Source organism: Anopheles stephensi, chromosome 2 (assembly GCF_013141755.1).
Source record: "Anopheles stephensi strain Indian chromosome 2, UCI_ANSTEP_V1.0, whole genome shotgun sequence".
In the NCBI taxonomy this organism is placed as follows: domain Eukaryota; kingdom Metazoa; phylum Arthropoda; class Insecta; order Diptera; family Culicidae; genus Anopheles; species Anopheles stephensi.
Genome location: NC_050202.1, coordinates 89,956,501 through 89,971,066, shown reverse-complemented (window position 1 = coordinate 89,971,066; position 14,566 = coordinate 89,956,501). Strand labels below are relative to the sequence as shown.

The 14,566-nt window shown below is 47.5% G+C and overlaps 1 protein-coding gene across 2 annotated transcripts; it reads right to left on the bottom strand.

The window, feature by feature from the left end:
- Nucleotides 1-6,787: 6,787 nt before the first annotated feature.
- LOC118505193 (cell death abnormality protein 1) lies at nt 6,788-14,566 on the bottom strand. Of its 2 annotated transcripts, none has more exons than XM_036040666.1 (7): nt 14,419-14,566; nt 9,109-9,519; nt 8,266-8,568; nt 7,969-8,208; nt 7,323-7,901; nt 7,095-7,241; nt 6,788-7,007 (listed from the first exon to the last, which is right to left on the bottom strand). In XM_036040666.1, exons 1-7 carry the CDS (start codon nt 14,441-14,443, stop codon nt 6,904-6,906), a joined length of 1,809 nt encoding a protein of 602 aa, XP_035896559.1. In that variant the 5' UTR covers nt 14,444-14,566; the 3' UTR covers nt 6,788-6,903. The 2 variants fall into 2 exon arrangements, with proteins under 2 accessions (XP_035896559.1, XP_035896558.1); XM_036040665.1 differs by lacking the exon at nt 14,419-14,566 and adding an exon at nt 10,600-10,744.

The following is a 14,566-nucleotide window of genomic DNA, read 5'->3' as shown; positions in this document are numbered from 1 at the left end:
GATGGTCGATGGTCGGTGGAAGCTCCGGGTAGGCTGTTCAAGGGTTTGGTTTGCGTGTTTTGGCAACGACTTGGCCACGAACTCGCGCCCGGGAATCAACCCGCTCCTCCGATGTTTGTTAAAAACAACAACAAAAAAGGGCCAGCAACTCGAAGGACGAATGCCGTCTTAGAGCTTAGATCGATGGAGGCCTCCTAGTGGTCTCGCTTTCGCCATCTGGGTTGCTGTGGTAAGACAGGCGAACATCTATATCCAGACCCCTTGGGGAAACCGTCTTACCAACACACACGCGCATTAAGAAATTCTTTCGCTCGAAGAACCTTAAGCCGTGCGAGTGGGACCACAAGATGGCCGTCGAGGTGAGCTCGGCCTGGTGGTGTATTTATAGTAAACAAATACTCCGAGCGCTCATCGACGCGTCGCACTGTAGCGAATTTCAACGCTTCCCCACCACGACGACGGGCGGGCAGCATAATTATAAATATAATCTTGGCCCTCCTCATCGCGCTGAATCATCGCTACCCCGAGCCCCAAGGAGTCGTGGAGCACATGGAACGTTTTTTTTTGAGGCCACCGAGCCTGTCCGGTAAGGGTTTGGCGTACGTGAGAATGCGTTCTGGCTTTATGCTTCACGCCATGGTCGCCATGCGTGAAAGGAAAGAGAGTGTGATTTCTGTGTGTGTGTTTGTAATGTAGCCAAAGGGTCATATCGCAGGAAGTTTGCCCCATGAAAAGCGCCTTTAAGACACACACACACACACAAGGGGGCACCATTTTGGAACAATAAAACTTTTAGTTTCATAGACTTTCCGGCTTCCTGGAACACGATTATAGTGGCGCAGGTTTTGTCCACCTCTCCATAGGTGTTCGGTCTAGGCGTTTGTTTGCACAAAGCACCGATTAAAGGGTGGCAAACGCGACAGGCAAGTGTTACACCGGAGCGGAAATGTTTCGAAATTTGCAAATCAGAACCCAAAGAACCCCACACACAGGCCAGCCACAGAGGCCTTCCACGATCAATCACGGCACGCTTGACATAGACAGTCTCCGGTGTCCCAGAACAAAACTTTCGGTGACATTTGCAATGGCAGCCAATGGCCGTCACGACCCTTACGGGGTTTTCTGATTTTGTTTTTTTGGCCCGGTGACCGGAAACCGTCACGGAGCACCAACTCGCCCGACTACGGTACAAAGCAGTTGGAGAGCCATAGCTCGACCGGCTCGATAATGACGGACCAGGGAGTGCTTTCCGTGTTGCCGTTTGGCTCAAGAGGAAGATAAGTATCCTTTCACGAATGCTTTTACCTCATGTGTTTGTGTGTGTGGTAATGTTCGTGAGTGTGGTGAGGTGTATAGCTCATCAGAAAGCATCCACCCAGCTAATGCTAGTGGAATCACTCACAACCTGCCTTCAACTATACCGTGTCTTGGGCGTGCGAGTGTTGGAAGAAGCATATCTTATTAGATTTCGACATGCGAATGTTGCCACCACCCAGCCCCAGTCTGCATCAAAACCAACCCAGCCGCAGCCTGCTTTCCTCTCAACTCCCCATTCGAGTGCGCTCTCCGTAGGCGAATGGTCATACGCTCCCATTTTCGCGTCGCGGGCGCTCGGACCTTAAAGGTTAATCTTTAAGCCTTACCAGTTGAATGGTGCGGAGCAGCAGCACAGCAGGAACCCTGTAAGCCACGCCGAAAAGGATGAACTCGGACCTGTCGCGGATGGAGATTTATTCCAGCCTGGACGCACCTCCAGCAGTTGCAGAGGCTATTTCGGTACACACTGTTTATTACCCGATTCGTGGACCTTTTACGAGGTACTAGACCAGGGAAGGACGTACAGAGCTGTAACGGTCGAGCTATGATGATATTTTATGATGCTCTACTTGGCTCATTGTTTGCGCACCTATTTTGCAATCCCTATCTTTCAATTGAAAACCCATGAACCCTTTTCTTGGCGGGGGAGTCGTTTTTTTGTTTATTAGCACATAAAATTTGTACATGTTTTTTTGAAGGTTCTGCTGAAAAAGTTTGCCACATTTTTATTATATTTACATTTTCCTTTAACTAAATGTTCGTACATTCCTATTAAGAGTCATGCAAAGACCATCTTTGGTCCTATTCCGTTTGAGCGATTTCACAATCAAGCTCAAATCATTTATAATAGAATGATGCGCCTACCAATTATTTCGTTTTTTTATTGGAAGAACAATAACATACCTTTGATTGGATTCCAAAAAATTGTTTCTAAATGGAAAATTTACCGAGCTATAGCAGGTGATGTATATCCGAATTTTAAATGATCAAAACTTTAATCCTTTGTAGGATCACTGTTCTGGGAATTGCATACTTTTAGGCGCAAATCAAAAATTTTAGCGTTACGTTTAGTTGAAATGTGTTCAAGCTGGATTATATTAAAGGCGCAATTTTTGGTGGTGTTTGAGGAAAAAGAAAACAAAACGATGATAAAACAATGTTTATGTTGGTTGCTATGAACATAGCCAAAAAAAGGGCTCGGCGGGAAAACGAAGCCCTAGAACATTTTTGGCCACCGATCAACAGTAAACTGCAACAATCGATGAACCGAAACCCATTCCGTACGGCCATAAAATCGTCAATCGTGGTAAAGAAACATTGACACGGAAACGGTACGGAAAATCGCCACGTGCTTTGCCCCGAGTATCGGCAGTTGGGATGCACCGGGAATCAAACAAATAGCGTAGCACCTAGCGCCAAACTTTGCGCCACAGTATAAATATCAACAAAATCGACAAAACAGCACACCCCTTCCATACGGATTGTTATGGAACTGTTGAAATAGTCCGGGAGGGTGATAGCAATACCAAATAAACGTAGCATTCCGCCCATCATGTCGTCGTAGATTGACAGCAGTTATAACTTATACGGAACTGGTGTGACTGGTTCCGAGAGCCGCAAATCGATTGTTTATAGAACCATCCAACTCTGATCGTGCCACTGCTTGACCTTCGCTGTGTAAGAAAGCTGTACAAACGAAGATACAGCGTTGCTGACTGCATGTTAACCATAAGCCGCAAGAGCGCACCCCGAGTCATCATCGTGCAATTACTGCACCATTTTTCTAACCCACCAAACATTCTAAGTAACCCGACCACCTTTTACTCGCCCACTTTGTTGTGCCTTTGTTTACATTCCTTTCGGGTGCCGTTTTATCTAATTACACCATTTATCATAACGTGGTGGCACGCTGGTGATGGTGTTCTTAAAACAAATTCACATTCTTTCTTTGGGCTGTCTCGCGGCAAACCAGTACACCAAATAATAGTAAGCCAGAATGAAAATTCACCAGATAACGCACGTATCTGCAGCACACTTACCTTCGCCCGGGTGGTTTTAATTGCCTTCGTTGACCGTGATTGGTGGACTGCTCACACGGAATCAAACACGCCAGGACATGGAAAGCATCGGTGGAAGGCGAGAGAGAGAGAGAGAGAGAGAGAAGGAGAGCGAGCACAAAAGAGCAAGAGCGATGGAAAGGTCACGCTACATTCAAATTAAAATGGCTTCTTCTAACGATACTGCCGGACAAACTGGTGATAATGATTACCGGTGAAGGCGAACTGCGGCACGAAGAGGCGAACTGCACGGTTAATGGAGACGCCTGGTTACCCACGGCTGCAGCACCTAATGCCACAATCAACAGTGTTGACGTTAAGATGCTCCTATCGTGATGCTAGAAATGCAACGAAGACAGTGTCCTTTCCCCGGGTAACATTTTCCATGTGTTAAGAGCAAATTTAAAACCGAAATTCCATCCACAAGGCAACATTGGGCAAACAATACCTGTTGGTGCAATGATTGGTGTCGTCAATATTTAATGCTTCTTTGCTACTTTCTACCGATCCTTCTCGCGAGTCTGTAGCATTTTGCTTGACATTCAATCAATTCCATTCGGTATCTGCATTGATTGGATTTCTGTTCTTGCTTTGCACACGCCACACGATAAATTATTAATCATTAATCCGACTGAACGATCCCCAGACCTGCATCGGTGGATGGATCAACTCGCTCCCAGGTCATACGAATCCTTTGTTCAACAAGCGACAACCTTGCCCTTTCGCGCCATGACATTTTGCGGAAAGCGATCGCCGTAAACCAGCTCGTAACTGTCTTTTTTAATTACATTCCACCCGTTCGCTTTCCCCGTTTTTCTTTTCGTCGAAAACTTATCTCGTCCTGTCGTCGAGGATTAACAAATTGCACTTTCACCGACTCCATCGTAGTTGACCTAATTTCGCTTCCTAAAGTCCTACCTTTAGTCGTGATACCACCTTGTTTGTGGCTGACCGTGCAAATGCTTCCGTGATTTCCGACCCCGTTTGACCTATTTTTCCCCCGTCCGATGCGATTGCGCGATCAGAAACGCAAAATTGTGCCATTCGTGCAATAAGTATAATGCTTGCAAATTGTGCTTCCTCCACACGGGGCACAAGGCTAACCAGTGCTAGAAAAGAATAACAATTACGCCTTTGCATCGCATGGCTTAAAAGGCCTCATAAATGCAACCATTTTTTAATCCCTTTCTGATAAAAGCGTTTGTTGTTGTCCTGACTAAAAGCATTATAAATCACATTACACGCGCTCAACCAGATTCCACGGTGATTGATTTTTAGCTCCAGCCCAAGTGAACCAGAATGAAATCCTCACCAGCCCTTGTTGCTGCCTTGTAGCGCAACTGCCTCTAATGACATCATAAGCACTATATGATTGCCTTCGCTAACGGTCCGAAGCCCCACAGGTCACGCACCGCTGAACGCGGAACCGAAATAAAGGTTGTCCCGAAAATCGCCTATCTACCTCATGGGGCGTGAGAAAAAACAAACGGCCCAAGGGTCGTAAGGGGAAATTCGTTCCGCGTTCCTTCACCTTGAACAGGCGGAAGTTGCTGGCGGAACTACCGACGCATTCCCCCGTACGTTCTTAATAACGTTAGCCTCCGCTACTGTTAGCCACCGAGCACACATTAGTCTAGCGTGGCCACGAAAACGGTGACGTCAAACGGGGCACACTCATACCGGAAGTGTCTTGCTGTTGCGTTGCGTTTTGGCGGTGATACCCGACGACCAACAAGGCAGCAGGGGACGCTCGTCCCAGTGTTGCTGTGGCACTTGAAACCATGGGCCGCTAATGGGTAAGGAAAGCTAAAAAGCTACAAGAAAATAAAATATGAACGTACAAATGAGGTACGCTGGTGATATCTTGATGGGAAGTTAGCGTAATTTACAAATGCAAGCTTCGGTTATTTTGAGAGCTTGTCCTAGTTTTTTGTTGCTTTCGGTTAACTATGGAAAGGGTTTACGAGCTATTTCCTTCGACAGTTTATCTTTATTGTGACTGTTGACATTTGAATTTTATGATGTACCACTTGAAGGCTGCAGAATGGTGTGTTGAGCTTTTGAAAGCTTGTGTTCGGCGAAAAGCTCACAGGAAGCTATAAAAGAGAGCCAACGGAGGAGCTACAAACCAATTTTATAGCATGTGTGGTTTCTTGTAATAACTTTGGTTTAAAATAGAGAGGATTGTGGGACTAGAACGTGTGATGATCGCTCATTCCAATAAAAAGTACAGAAAAATCGAATGAAAATTATATTTTTCAAAAATATCAAACTGCAGCACGAACTATGCACACAGTACAGTAGAATTAGTAGCTAAGGGCAAGGCGATTCCTGACCATTTCCTGATATTCCTTTTTTTCTTCATTAACGCTTCTAATTATTCATAGTATATATCCTTTTTAACGAATATTACAAACTATTTAGCAAGGAAAATATAGACATTTTAAGTCATGTATTTCATTCGGCGAACCTTTCGTCCTAACAGCCCACCCAATATTATGATGTATTTGGTCTGGATTTGGTTTGGTGTATTTTGACTTTGATCAAAACAGTCGTCGACAAATCCAAAATTGCTACACATAATTGAGCATTTGTTCTTTCTATGAGTTTTGTACCTGTATGACAAAGATTGAGGTGGTGAGGCACAGAGATGACTCTTCAATTCAGTGTTGTGTGACCGCCAAAAAAATTAGAGCTTGTATACTGGATTTTATTTTATAAAGGCATCGTTCGTGTCTGAGTCGAAAGCTTCCACGTGACAATAACACAATGATCTGACGCCGCTTGAGAAAAACCTCTTAGTGACAGAGGTCAACGAGGTGATGTTAAAGACTTAAGATTTTCCTCAGCAGTATAAAATAAATTTGTTTTCGCCAAACATCTATCGGGTCCTTGTCCTTAATCGAGTCCTTGTCCTCAGGACCCTAATGTTATGATTCCAAAGCTCGTCCATGACGCTTTCTTTCAATGCATTCATCAAACATCAAACTTACACGATCCACTCAAAAAACAACGGCAACAGTCCGCTACAGAGGCCGCACATATTGCTTTATTATCAGTTTAGTTATGTACTATGTTGCATGCCGCCTACATGCCATGCCTTCATCATCCGGTCCGGTTTGCCGCCTATGGAACGCTTTCCTTCGTTTCATCGCAACCGCGCGTATGTGACAAAGGGTTTAACGATTTTTACTGAAGCGTTTATAGTAATAAAAAAACACACACACGTGCTAGTCGGTAACTCGGATCTTCGCTTTGTCGCACGCGCATCGTATTGCAGTGGTGTGCAGTTTTGGTGTATGTGGTATTGCTCGTTACTTCGGATTGAATGTCAAATGTGTGGTTGCTTTTCGAGTAAATCATAATCCCCAATCACCCCACTCCAAGCAGATAAGAAAGTATGCACGGGACAGTCAAGTAAACAAATGATTCTAACAACTTTAATCTCCAATTTTTGTTGGTGCTTTATCGAATGTCGTCGGTTGCACCCTCTCTGTCTGTCAAAGCTCGTGTTTGTTGTCCGCCCCGGTTAACCGTAGTACGCATCCCGTAAAGCAGAACCCGTAATCAGCACGGCAGCACTGGTAAGCATGAGTGTTATCACCTTCAGGGCACTGGGGCGATCGGAAGAATCTGTAAGAAGAAGGACCGTTCGTCAGCAATTGTGTCGCACATTTTCGCCCAAGCAATGCGAGCAAGCAATTTGGAAATCGATCCTACTTTTGCCACTAGGTCTAACGCACTTCTGCCGCTCCACGTCCGGGGAGTAGTCAAACTTACACTGACAAGCCGAATTGCGACATTCGACATTGTCCTGTTCGTCGTCCACGAAGCACTCGCTCGTTTTGGAGCAGCGCGAATCGAGGGCTGCAAATACACAAAGCAGTGAGTCCATTAGAGCGTCCCTATGTCTGTGTGAAGGTCGCTTTCCTCGTTAACCTCCCATACCTATCTTCACGTTGCATTTGCCATCTTTGAAGTGATGCTCGTTTTCGTTGCACTGACATTTGCCCTCAATGCATTGGCCCAACTCGCCCAACAACGGTTGACACTGCTCGTCCACGCTACACTCCTCGCCGTACTCTTCCGCCTCCTTCAGACACCGGTTGTTCGATGGCTGGTAAAAGTGGCCCTTCCTGCAGTTGCACTGCTTCGGTTCGCTTGGATCAACACTCTCGCCCTCGGACTCGTTGGTCGATTCGCAGACGGCCTCCTCGAAAGCACAGTCCGTCGCCGTCTCACACTCGGCACCCTTTGCCGCCTTACAGCGCTCGTCGATGAAGTAGTAGTTGGTCTTGCAGACACACGTCTTCTCATTCGAGCAGCGGGTGTTTGCTAGCGTACAATCCGTGTCCTGCTCGCAGTAACTTTCGTGGCCCTCCTTTTCGATGCAGAGCTCCGTCGCTTCGTCGTACCGGGCGTACGGATAGCAGGTGCATCGTTTCGGCGACACCGTCGGACAGTACGCCGCACCGTACGGTGAACACTGGCTCTGCTGCGTACAGGATGTGTTGATGCCCAGGGCGGCTGAAAGCGAATTTCAATGATCGTTTCATCTTTCTGAAGGACGACAAAGAATAGCTGCTCAACTTACCCTTTAGGCACGTGCGCATGTTGTTGTCGTAGAACTGATCGTTCCGGCAGGTGCAACGATTGTTGCGGAACTCCGTCGCACCTTCGCAGTACTGCTTGTCGTGTACGGATTCGCCAAGCTCGGCCATACACCGACCCTCCTTGTTGTAATACCCATCCTGGCAGTGGCACTGCCCCATCCGGCACACCGAGTAAGGCACTTCCGGACATTCGACGCCCTCGTCGACGCATGGATCGCCAACTGCAAGTGAATACCTTTAGCACAATTGCTGCTGGATGTCCCCTACGAGATACATACATTTGCGACATTTTTCGCAATCCTTTGCCGACCGTTTGGTGTTGATCTGTACCCGCTTTCCGCTGCCCGCCGTGTCCGTATTCGTTTCGGCATCGCGTGTCTTCGGTGTGTCCGGCTCGTTTGCGGTCCCTTTCGCCGGTGACCCTTGCGCGTTGGCCGGCTCTGGCTCCACAGCTTCCACCGACGTTTGTATGGAGACATCGCGGAAGGATTTGGTTTGTGCTGCCGCATCGGTGCAGTGCAGGTTCACGCACCGCAAGTTCTCTCCGTCACAGTCTTGATGCACGATACATTCTTCACCATCTGCAAGCATAATTGTTTAGTTGATTGAACTCCTAAATAGGTCTCCAGAATCTAGGACCCCCGATGTATGCAATTTATTGATTTGAAGTGCCGCTTACATGGTAATAACGGTTTAAAAAACAGTAATTGCATAATTTTAGGCGTTTAACGGATTTTTTCTTTTGTTCAAACCCTAGTTCTGTTTCAAATTCTTTTATCGGTAAAGAAGTATCAAGCTTTTCCCTCTATTGCACTGCACTTTTCAACTAGACGCTCGACAATCACTGGACCGATTTGACCGAGTTCCATGGCTTTCCACGGCAATTGATTTCCAATTAAACCCCTAACCTACTTGCAGCTACAATTTTCTCCGTAAACGGCACACAAACCGTGTCCCCCCTTTAGAATTCCAATAAATCGATGAGCATGTCGCTGTTATTTTGTCGCTCGATCGAAATTGGATCTGAGCGTTTGAATGGTGGGTTTGGTGGTCAACAAAATGATTCTGTGTCTAAAGCCGGCCGCAACCAATCAACCCCCGGGAAAGGCAATCAAACTTACTTGTCACACGCCGCCGGCAGACGTTGCTGCTGCGCCGATAGAACCCGTCGGCACACTCGCACGAGCCCCGATGACACACGACCGCCTCTCGGTTGTGGCTGAAGAAGCAATCGATATCGTCGCTGCACGGTTGGCCAAGATCCACCAGCTTCCGGCAGCGGCCGCGTACGTACGTGTAGTCGCTGTCACAGGTGCAAACGCCGGCCTCGCACTTGGCACCGGTGAGCATATGAGAGCACTGGACCGCCTCCTGACACGCTACGCCATACGCGGACTCGGGCAGGCAGCGCGTGACATCGGTCGAGAAGACATAACCGGCCGGGCACTGGCAGTACCCAAATATCGAGCAGTGTGCGTTCTCTGCCTTACAGTCACTGTTGTCCTCGCATGGCCATATGATGCTACGTGAGCCTGTGAGGTGGAGAGAGGGAGAGAGAGAGGAAGAGAAGGGAAACAAGTTTACAAACATGGTCGGTCAATGTCTAGCGCTACCAAACGATATGAAGCAATGTGTCGTAGCAGAAATAGGCGGATGATCACCATCGGAACACCCTTGTCGCTGGGCAAACGAATCTCCATCGATGCCATGGTACTAGACTAGCTGTCCAGTCCAGGTTGCGGTTCCTCGCATTGAAACAATCATGCTAAACATTTCACAATTTCTAAAGAACCTTGTTAACCTTTGCTTCGTTGCGGGACCCACTATGCCTGCAATATTTCCTACAAGAACTCACAATACACACACACACACACGAGCGCGCGCGCTCCGGTGGACAATCGCGCTCCGTTTGTGGAGAGTAGGGGAAGATTTCAAGGCTACCAAGAACGACGTTACTTTTTATGAGCTCTCGTCACGAAAGCATAACACCACACCGGTAACCCCCGAATGTATGCTATAGACATTTTTCTGCCGCCCTTTAAGCGCCTAACCTATCACATTAGCGCAAAGTGATGTTACGCTGGTCCTACCTTCGGGCGCCTCGCCATAGCTTCTTTCGGGCTTTTTATTCTCGCGCTTCCGTTCTTAAAAAGTTCTTCAAAGGATGTAATATAATTCTGCTCTCGAAGTAAGGTCACAATTGCAATTTGGCGCAGCACCGTAAACCAAAACCAAAAGGAAGGAAAATGATGGAAAATTGTTTCGCAAATTGCGCTATCCGCTCACGGTAACTAGCTGTGTCATTAAATCACCCATTCATACGACCGAACCAGTGTGCTGCAACGACCCATTCACGAGCTCAATCGAAACACAAGTCACAAGTCAATGGTTCATCGATGGTCATTTGCGCATATGGTGCACTGATAAGATATCCGTTTGGTCCGGTCGGAACAATTCGTAATCACTAGATAGACACTCGAGAGAGCTTATCACGGCCACTGTTTATGGAGTCGTTTTGAGGAATCTCCATCCTGTAGGAGGATACTACCGGTATTAAAGTGCTCGTTTCTGCGTTGACCACCGCTTCCGAATTCATCTTATGTCACCATTACCTTGCACTGTTAGCAAAACCAGTAACGCCACTCCTAAGCGCGTCATTTTCGATCACAACTTTTTGCTACGACTTGGGAAAAATCGCTCGAGAAAGAACCATTCCCGCTCAACGGCTAATCGTACACTGATCGCATCTGATTGTTCCAGCCATGACAACATCTAAGCTACCCCAAATTCCACTTATCAGTCATCCACGGCCAGCAGTAACACCTGCTCTTCGCCATAATCTTCGCACATTGTTCCCGATCACCTTATCACAGTGTTATCTGTGGTGCATTAATCACTTTTACCAATCGCTTGTTAGGTGTTCGTTATTGCGGACGCAGCCCTTACACACACACACACACACACTGAATGATGCTGCCTACCGACTCAACCACTGATACGCACGCTCCCAAACACTTACGCACGGTAACATCTTCGTAGCTTTGCTCCTGGAAGCAGATCACCAACGGATGGGCGACACACCGGTGCCAGCAGATCAGCAAAACCACCGTCACGGACTTTCGCCACATCGTGCCGATCGTGGTGCAGCGCACGAATGCACCTTCACAATTCCGGCGAATTCCCAATTATTACTAAGCACCAGATCGGGACTCGCCAGTGGGGTCCGTAGTGTCCGTTCGCTTGGTTCGATGTGCGGTCATGTTGGAGACGCTACTCACCCAAGAAACCACCTGGACCAACGGTCCAAGGCTGAATCGTCGTGGGTTTTTCCCGCAAACTCGTCAAATGGCTCGTTTGACAAGGCCGCCGCCGCCTTCGCCACGCCACAAAGGGAGATGGTTGGTACCGCCATGATCGGTGGCTCGTTTTGATGTCGGTAATAATTATTCCAAGCAGTGCCAGGGCCCTTTGGGAACGTTGGGGAGCAGAAAGAGGGCGAAAAAAAAGCAGTGCCGCAACAAACGACCGAACTGTGGACGAAAATTGTGGAAATGCTAGAGCAATAAAATTCCAATTGACCTCAGCCATCTGCTTTGCTTGCTTGCAGACTGTATCGGGTGCATGGCCATTTTGCGAAAAAGAAAACCCGCAAACCACAGGGTCACACACAGTGCGATATCCAACGGTTTGTGGTTGGACGGTGTGGCATACCTTCAGGTGTTCAAGGGTTTGTTTTGAAGTTAGCGGACAAAGAAAAAACAACCGAGCTTTCTAATAGGGCGCAAACAAAACACATCAATTTCCGCGCTCTAGTGTACGTGTGTGTATGTGTGTGTGTGTGTGTGTGTGTGTGTGTGTATGTACCGTGTGGTTCCGATTCTCGATGCATTCAGGACGTGACCCGGCGCCTGTACTGCCAGTCGCTGGACATGCGAACGTTGCAAACAATAATTTACCATCAAGAATCTCATAAATCTTTTGTAAAATCGCATCCATCTAACAGGGGCACGTGAACGGCACCGTTCGGTCAGTGGGTCGGCCGGTAGCGCGCGATGGTGCCCTAAATACTGACCACATACACACACTCGCGTAAGAAGGAGCTTGGAACTTGAGCAAGGGCTTTAGAACGACAACTCGCGATACAATTAGGCTTGCAAACGTGATTCTGCTATTTTCGCTGTATGGTTTTAAGTTTGCTACATGCTTCTTTTATGCGTTCGTAATTTATTTATTAAATTTAAATGTACTTAACATTTGAACGATTTTCCTTGGCTCGTTATCGTATCACCTCCGGTTGCGCTATCGATTGATCTGCAATCTGCACTACTGACAGACACCAGCCCACTAATGCACAAATGTGGTGCATACAGCGCTGGACGCGTTCCTAGCCCAACATTAGTCGCAGTTATGTTACGCCATGTAATTACCATCAAGGAAAATCGGCCAGGACCGGGTCCGTCCGACACGGTCCCGGGCCAGAGCAGGATCGATACACCACCAGGTACGGTGACGATGGTTTTTCGCTCTCCCTTCACGATAAACCCACACACGGACAGACAGATAATTGAAGAGTAGTGCTGATTGACGGGGCTAAATTATTCACCAACTACCGTCTGTGCGGAACGGTCGGGTCGGGTGGAAAACGCGGGTGACACGGTCCAACAACTCGCGGTGGCAACTCGTTGATTATTGCTAAAACTCTTTTCCCTAACGTGAGCCACTGGGGACATATGTGAGGAGCTCGGGAGGAAAGGGGTGAAACGAATACCGCCAAACAACCCAGACCATTATGGCGTGTGCAAAGGCCAAAATACTAAGCACGCGAAGGAACTCTCTTTCAATGTTGCGCTTTCAAGAGCCGTTACCTGAATGTCCATTCACCACTATCAATGACGTCAGCAGTTTGACCAGAGTCTATCGATCGAGCTGGTCAAAATCGCGGCCCACCAACCACCTCTCAAGCGGTTCCTCTTCCCTCCATCATGCTCGAGAGTGCACCACTTTCATGAGCTTTTATGGTTTGGTTTTTTGCTCTCGGAGGCTCACTTTTTTATTATTACTTCCACTCAACATCACCAGCGAACGGTGGCGTCATATACGGACCGCATGGTCGCACCGTTCCGAATCGTGACGTCGGTAGAACATCTACACGAACACGATGCCCCGGTGACAAGTTGACAAGACTGTCGAAAAAATGTAATGTAATTATTCCGCACAACCAAACTCGTTATTATTCCATTTGTCGACTTTGCCCGTCAAGCGTGTCCCGACCATTTTCCGGCTTCCCGGTATTCGGTCGTCCTGCTGTATCTCGCTCCTTCGCTTGGCACAGCGGTTCGGTTCTCCATCTCAATCCTTTCGAATCGATTGCGTCCATCAGCAACATTGGAAGAACAAGCAGCAGCAGCAGGAGCAGCAACAAAAAAGGAAACATTCACTCGGTTCGTCCATTACCGATCCGATGCAAACAAAACCGCCGCCACCCCGCAGGCTTGCTGCTCGTGCTCTTACTCGAGCACAAATTATGCGAAGTACCCATCCATTTAATCTCTAAACCCATTTGGATGAGCAAGATAACTATAAAGGACCGTAAATCGCCCTTTTCACCTCCTTTCATCCTCCATCCTCGAGTACGATCATTAATGGTGTCCTTTTGTGTGGCTAAAATAAACTTTTCGCAGTGGCATGCTGCTCACCGCTGGCTGGCAAGATGCTTATCATCCCGTCCCGTTCTTCGAGGTACTTGACGGATCGAATTTGAATGGGATCGACAGTTCGACTCGTACCGTACCACACACACACCACGCTCCAATGTAGCAAGAAATCATAACGCACTCGAGCACGACACAAATCCCTACCCCCGCACAACGGAAAGGCGGTTCATCAGCGATTCTGGAGCGAAAAAAAGCTATATCAAACATGATTGCTGAGCTACCAAAACAAACAGAATTTCCTCTTGATGTCACTAAATCGATTCGAACGGCTCGAAAATTGCTGTCGAATGAGCTCAACGAATTTGATATACTTTTATGTGAGCGCCTAGTCCCTGATCAAGTTAAAATCACGTATGAATGCCGAATTGTGTATTTTAAAAATACACTGGCAAACAACTGGGTCCCTCTCGGAGTTATGTTCACGTATCACGCCTGGGTGACTATTCTCGTGTGACATTGAAATCGAAATATTACTAAAAATGGAAACCGTCCGCATCGGTATCATTACATTCGTTCTAATTATAAACCACTCCATAAATACACTTCCCGGTGCGGTTCTTCTATTGTTCGTCTGCCCGATACGTATCGCCGCGTTTGATGATGATTTCGATCGTCAGTTGCATGTATGCAAAGCGAAAGCCATGTTCGCCTCTTCTACTAAAGCTCGTGCCGGTGTTGGTTAGTTACAGTGAGGTGCCGTCTGGCAACGCTGCTTACCAGCATGGGCAGGTCCTAGCACCATTTAAACCGTTGCACCACGCCGCTTCATTACTCTTACGGGCGCTAATGACACGATCAGTTGCAGCAATTTAGGCGCAATTTTCACAACACACTTCCCGCACAAGCACGTGATGAGCACGGTTGG